The 6,000-nt window shown below is 38.8% G+C and overlaps 1 protein-coding gene across 4 annotated transcripts; it reads left to right on the top strand.

Moving 5' to 3' along the window:
* On the top strand, positions 1-1,613 carry LOC133848208 (uncharacterized). 4 transcript variants are annotated; one of them, XR_009895239.1, is made up of 3 exons: positions 1-147; positions 198-1,028; positions 1,059-1,613. XR_009895239.1 is itself a non-coding variant. In XM_062283687.1 (2 exons), exon 2 carries the CDS (start codon positions 243-245, stop codon positions 963-965), a length of 723 nt encoding a protein of 240 aa, XP_062139671.1. In that variant the 5' UTR covers positions 1-147; positions 198-242; the 3' UTR covers positions 966-1,610. The 4 variants fall into 4 exon arrangements, 3 of the variants coding, with proteins under 3 accessions (XP_062139671.1, XP_062139672.1, XP_062139673.1); XM_062283687.1 differs by having other exon boundaries at positions 198-1,610; XM_062283688.1 differs by having other exon boundaries at positions 6-147; positions 195-1,611.
* Positions 1,614-6,000: the final 4,387 nt, after the last annotated feature.

Here is a 6,000-nt window from a genome sequence, read left to right as displayed (position 1 = left end):
ACAGGAGCGGAGTTGGCCTTGTCAAGGGTTTCAGGGTGGAATTGACTTTGCCTCTCTCTCTCTCTCTCTTTTTCAAATATTTGACGAATTATCGAACACCGGAAACGGAAATTCTTAATTGGAATTTCTTAGCACTTTGAGAGTTTGGTAAGCAAAGAACTTAAGTCGCAACAAATTGTAGTTAGTTTCTTCAGCAGTTTGAAGCGAACTGACAGAACTTTCGTATATATTTTTTGCCGATCATGACCAACGCGCCAAGCACATCACGCACAAATGCCAACAACTGGTGCTGCATCATGGACAAGCTGCCGCCGAGCGTTGAGGAAGCTGCCGGCGATGCTGGACCATCGACATCGCATCAGTCGACGACGCTGTTCAAGTGGCTGGCGCTCAACAATCAGCCCGCACTGGACGATGAAACACCGCCAGCCAGTTTCTATGAGGTGCTGGGCAGCGCCGAGGTTGCCTTCCACTGTGCGAACTGCTCGCGGCTGCTGCTCAGCCTCGATGCGGATGCACTGCAGCGGACAATTGGCACCCAGACTCAGGTGCTGAAGCAGTTGCAGCTGGGGCAAGCGCAGACTCAGACACAGTCGCAGCTGGGTGCATTGCAGAAGCAGACACAAACGGACCGGGAGGCCAACGAAGAGGATCTGGCCATGCAGGCTCAGCTCGAGTGGCGACTTCAGCAGCTGCAACAGCGTCAGCGTGGCGAAGAACAGCAGCAGCAGGATGATCGCAGCTCTTTGTGGCCTTGGCTGAAGCAACTGAGCGCCTTTTGGTCGCTACTGAAGACGCTGCTCATCTGGATCTCGGTGCTCAATGGCTGCTATCTTCTGTGCCGTGGCCTGTGGCGTCTCAGCATCTGGCAGCGTCCGCTGATGGCGCCGCCGCCATCGAGCTCGTTGCCCGCGCTCCTCTATCGCAAGATGTGCGCTCTTGCCAGGAAGTTGCACGTCATTTGATAGCAGCCGCTCCTGGTAACATTCCACACACAGCAGCAGCAGCACAGGTTCGAAAATAGTTTAGTTGCTATTTATAAACAATAGCGGGCAAAGCTCGCTATTTTAAGCCGCGTTCCCGATCGAGAGACAGCAGAGATAGCACAGCACAGCACAGTTTCCCCTCCATTCCCGGTTTGTTTTACTTCTTCCCCCCATCTCACCTAGAATATTATACAGTCAACAATAACAGCGACTTCTGTAGAGAGATTACCCCTAGGCATGTTCTAAACATAAATTTCATTGTGTATCCCGACACCAACCACGTTGATAACAGCGTTGACACCATCTCAAATTTACGGTCAATACATCTCTCAGACACCTCTCTCTGTCTCTACCTCTCTCTCTCTTTACTTTTCATCTCTTTCTCTCTCTCTATCTGTCACCGTCTTTCTTTAATCTACTGTTCTGCACATCGAATATACAGTGTATGTAAAACAGCTCAATAAATACGACAATTGCACATAATAACAAGAAAAGTTCGCTTCACATTCGACTGTGCAAGACCCTTTACTTTTGCTATGAATTATAAATATTCCTCTCAAATGCTGGATCTACAAAAGTCCCTTGTTTGTGTGGAAACGCTTTATCAGCACAGAAAATGGGGAAAATACAACTCTTGATGTGGATCAGTAAATATTTAGAACTCTCCTACTTGTTTTGCAATTCATGAAAGAGCTACACTTTTCATTCAATTGTACATAAGACTCTATTTAGACCAAGTACATATACTTCAATGATGCAGATCTATGATGCAAAGTGTTTACACCCTCTCAACCCCTCTTACACACGGCCGCTTAAGGAAGAAAGAAATTTCTATGACGCAACCTAGTCTAAACAGGGTATAAAACAAATTCAAAAGTTATTCTAAACATTATCAGGAGTTATTAGAAATAACAGATGGCAATAGTAGTCCAGATGTGAATGTACTTTTTGATCTGCGACCTACTATTGCGAATTGTTTGATTTGCTAAATATATAATTTGAAATCAGGTCATTAAAGATTTCCAGTTTCGTATACAATATTTGTGATTCGCGGGCCTACGTCCAGATTAAGGTTTCGAGAACAAGCTGAGGGGGAAAAATTCCACTGGGATTCGACGTAGGTCGATTCAAGTTTCACGGCTAATGGTCAATGGCCCCCCAATAGACTTTGATAACAAGCACCTTTTACATACACATTCCACTGAAGTTCACACCCAATAAAAAACGAGATCAAATTCATGCTATCTATTATATGTACATATGTACATAACATACATATTTTAATTGGTGCATTCACTTGCATAGCCTCAGGTCTCAAAACGGAACTTCACTCTAGAGCACGTCCAGCGGGCATGATGAGCAAAGCCAAGTGCCAAGGTGAAGCCCATCAATGTGTTCGCCTTGAGCAGCCTCTTGAGGCGTTCCAAGCATCAAGGATTATTGTTAGTCCCCTTAGTCTTATCGAGCATGTCTCGTTTTAATTTGCACAGTAGTTGAATGGTTTACTTTATTTTTTTCTTTCGTTATGCTTTATGAAGTTCATAAATATTCGATTCGATTCGATTCGATTCGATAAGATAAGCTTGTCGAATATTTAGTGTATTTTATTGGATCATCTTCAGAAAAAACTAAAACCAGCAACGTTGTAGTCGATTAATTAAAAGCACGTGCTCCAATAACAAAAATATTTGCACAATTTTTCAGTTCTGTGTACTTTTTTTTTTTTTTGGCTTTTTGTTGTTACTTTTTGATTATTTTTGTTTTGTGTCTGGGGGTCTGAGGTTCACACAATCTCTGTGGAACTATATATAAATCGTTCGTGTAGTAAGTGCTGTTTGAATAAGTCACCGTCAAGGCTGCAGCATAAACACGAGACTTACGACTCAACTTTCAGCTTTGTCTATTAATTCGTCTCTCTCACTCGTTTTTTTCTAGTTTACTCTTAAGCTCTAAAGTTGTCGCAAAAAGAGCACAGAATAACTCTTCATTGATTATTAAAGACTTAAATAGAAAATTCGTATTAAAACAGTCTTTCACAACTTTTACTTTGTTAGCTTGAATCAAAGATTTTTTAAAATATCAGTGAATGAATCAAATCTAAATTAGGTTCTTTTATAACTTAACCAATGAATAATTGAAATAAAAATAATTATGAGAGCTACAGTCATATTGAGTAAAAGCAAAATATTGCGGTATTATTCTCAAAATATACCGAAAATACAAAATACTAAAAATATACCAAGTGGTATATTTGGTATATCGATATAGTACCGCATTCAAAATAAACCATAGACGGCACAATATACCTGATTGTCCGCCAAAGCAACTAAGAGCCCATGTAATTAGGCATTTTTACCCATACAAAAGTATTTCTGTAATAACTTTGACAATTTTTATCTGATCCCAACCAAATTTTCAGGAATTACAACTACTATAGCTAGTATTGTATATACTAGCTTTAAAATTACGATTGTTACTCGACTTTTGTTGATTTTCGGGGGCGGAAGTGGGCATGGCAAAAATTTGAAACAAACTTGATCTGCGTGCAAATATAACAAATGCTGTCGAAAAAAAATTATAGGTCTATCTTTTATAGTCTCTGAGATACAGTGTTTTATACGGACAGACGGACAGACAGACAGACAGACGGACAGACAGACGGACAGATGGACATGGTTAGATCGTATCGGCTGTTGATGCTGATCAAGAATATATAATAATAATACCCTTCTACCCTATGGGTAGCGGGTATAAGAAGGAAACATTGCAAATGTATACTGCTTGGAAATTGATGTTTAATATTGATTTGATTACTGCAATTTGCAATTTGTACTTCGAGTCGTTGTTCACTTGTCAATCAACTGTCATTGTCAATCGTTGTTGTTGCTTTGCATTGAAAATCTAAAAGCCCTTCGCTGTCCCTTCTCCTCCGCTGCAATACGGTCACACTGGCACGAACTGAAGCCAAAGCTAAAGCTATAGCTGATGTCGCGTGTGCAAAGAAGTAATTCATGCAAATTAGCTGACAAAACGTGACACACTCACACACACATATATACACAGAAAGAGATGGACAGATAGATGTTTTTGTTGTGGTAACTGACATTCAACAATCAGCGATAAATTGTTGGCAACCATTTTACATTGCATGCGCCAATATAAACACATACACACACACACAGACACACATATGAGCAACAGCAACTACAAAGGCAACAACAAGTTTCGTCGCAGTGCAGCCTAAAAGTAGGCAACGGCTTTAAAGGAATTTAAGAGCTTGTAAGCGAATTTTAGGCTGCAAACAAAGTGCGCGCTAGAGGTCTGCATTTGGTACTCTCACTCAAAGTTCTGACTGAGTTCTGAGTGAGACATTGAGTAAAACGGATGTGGCAAAGGCATGAGTAGAAAATTTACCGTAACCGAACGGCGAAGCAATGCACGAATGAGTTTCGCGACCGAGAACTCGGTTAGTTGTGCGCCGCATTGGTGACGTCAAATTTATTGCGTGTTTGTTTTTCGTTTTTGTTTTGCTTTTCAATACAAGACATTGGAAAAAAGAAAGACATGGAGTAATTATTATATATATGCATATAATTTATTAATTTTATTTTTCAATGACTGAATCGAATAACATAATTTTGCTTATTGTATCTGAATTGTTATAATAATAATACATATTTTTTAATGTGTTATTCTATTTACACATATATTATGTATGTACATATATTATTTACTAAAGTACTTACGCTTTCGTCCAAGCTCTGCATTCTTATTACTAAATTTGCTGCTCTGCTGCTTCTGCTCTGCAAGCCATGAGCGACGAGAATGCCAAAATTTCATCCGACTACTCGAAACATTTATTCTGCATTCACTCATTTTATCCATTACGCTTTGGTTTAAATTTCACTCATTTCGCATACAACGAAAACAACGCTCACCAATGCGCAATTCACTTTGTTGAAACCGTTTTGGCACGCCGAATTGCGACTCAGGTTTGTTGTACTCAAATAACCAAAAATTTTGAGTGCATTTGTGCGCGCTGAGAGGAAGACAAAGCTGAAGTCGAATTGCTTGCGATGCGAGGAAGCTAATAGGTTGCATAGTGCAAGACGATTTTGTTGCGATTTTGTGATGTTAGTTGCAATGGATTTCTCATCAGATGATGAGCTGCTGTTAGAGGAAAGATTTTTTTCAAGTTAAATCGAAACAAAAAAGTGAATGGGAGAACTTATCCAATAAATTTGGGAAGAAAAGCATTCGGTGAATTTCATTATTTATTTGATGAGCTGCATCAAGGTGAAAACAATTTGTGGAGTTTACCAGAATAAAAATCAGCACATTTGATTACATTCTGTTAAATATTGAACTAAAAATTAGACAAATTTTAATAAAACCCCAATTATACCTGCAAAAAGGCTAATTGTAACGTTAAAGTAGAAAATTATTTAAAATATATTTAGTTTCATTCATTTCAATCATTTTAACTTTTCATTTAGTAACATGTTCATTTAACTTTTCTTAATTTGAAAATTAACTCATCATTTATAATTGAAATTTTCACAAAATATGTGCTTCAGGCAAATCACAAACCACAAGTTAATTGTAACATGTAAGCATGGGTAGAACAAATGAAAAACAAGTACGAAAGTTACATTCGAGTGTGCCCGACTGTGAGATACCCGTTACCCATTTTGAATAAAAGAAAAATATTGCGGAATTATATACTAAAATAAAATATACCAAAAACGCTACAAAAATACTAAAAATACACCGAATGGTATCTTTGGTATATCGATATAGTACCGCATTTAAAATATACCACAGACGGCACAATATACAAGATTGTCAGCCAAAGCAACTAATGCCCTAGTAAGTAGGCGTTTTTGCTCAATTTTTATTTGATCGCAACCAAATTTTCAGGAATCACAACTACTTTAGTTATTATTGTATATACCCAAATAGCTTCAAAACTACGCTTTTTGCTGATTTGCGGGGGCGGAAGTGGGCGTGGCAA

The sequence above is a fragment of the Drosophila sulfurigaster genome, chromosome X, assembly GCF_023558435.1.
Source record: "Drosophila sulfurigaster albostrigata strain 15112-1811.04 chromosome X, ASM2355843v2, whole genome shotgun sequence".
Classification (NCBI taxonomy): domain Eukaryota; kingdom Metazoa; phylum Arthropoda; class Insecta; order Diptera; family Drosophilidae; genus Drosophila; species Drosophila sulfurigaster.
Note: the sequence above shows the minus strand (reverse complement) of the source record. Positions and strands in the feature narration are given on the sequence as shown.

Bases quoted from the DNA above. Each gene is read 5' to 3' on its own strand.
- LOC133848208 (XM_062283689.1), top strand. From the start codon at position 243: ATGACCAACGCGCCAAGCACATCACGCACAAATGCCAACAACTGGTGC.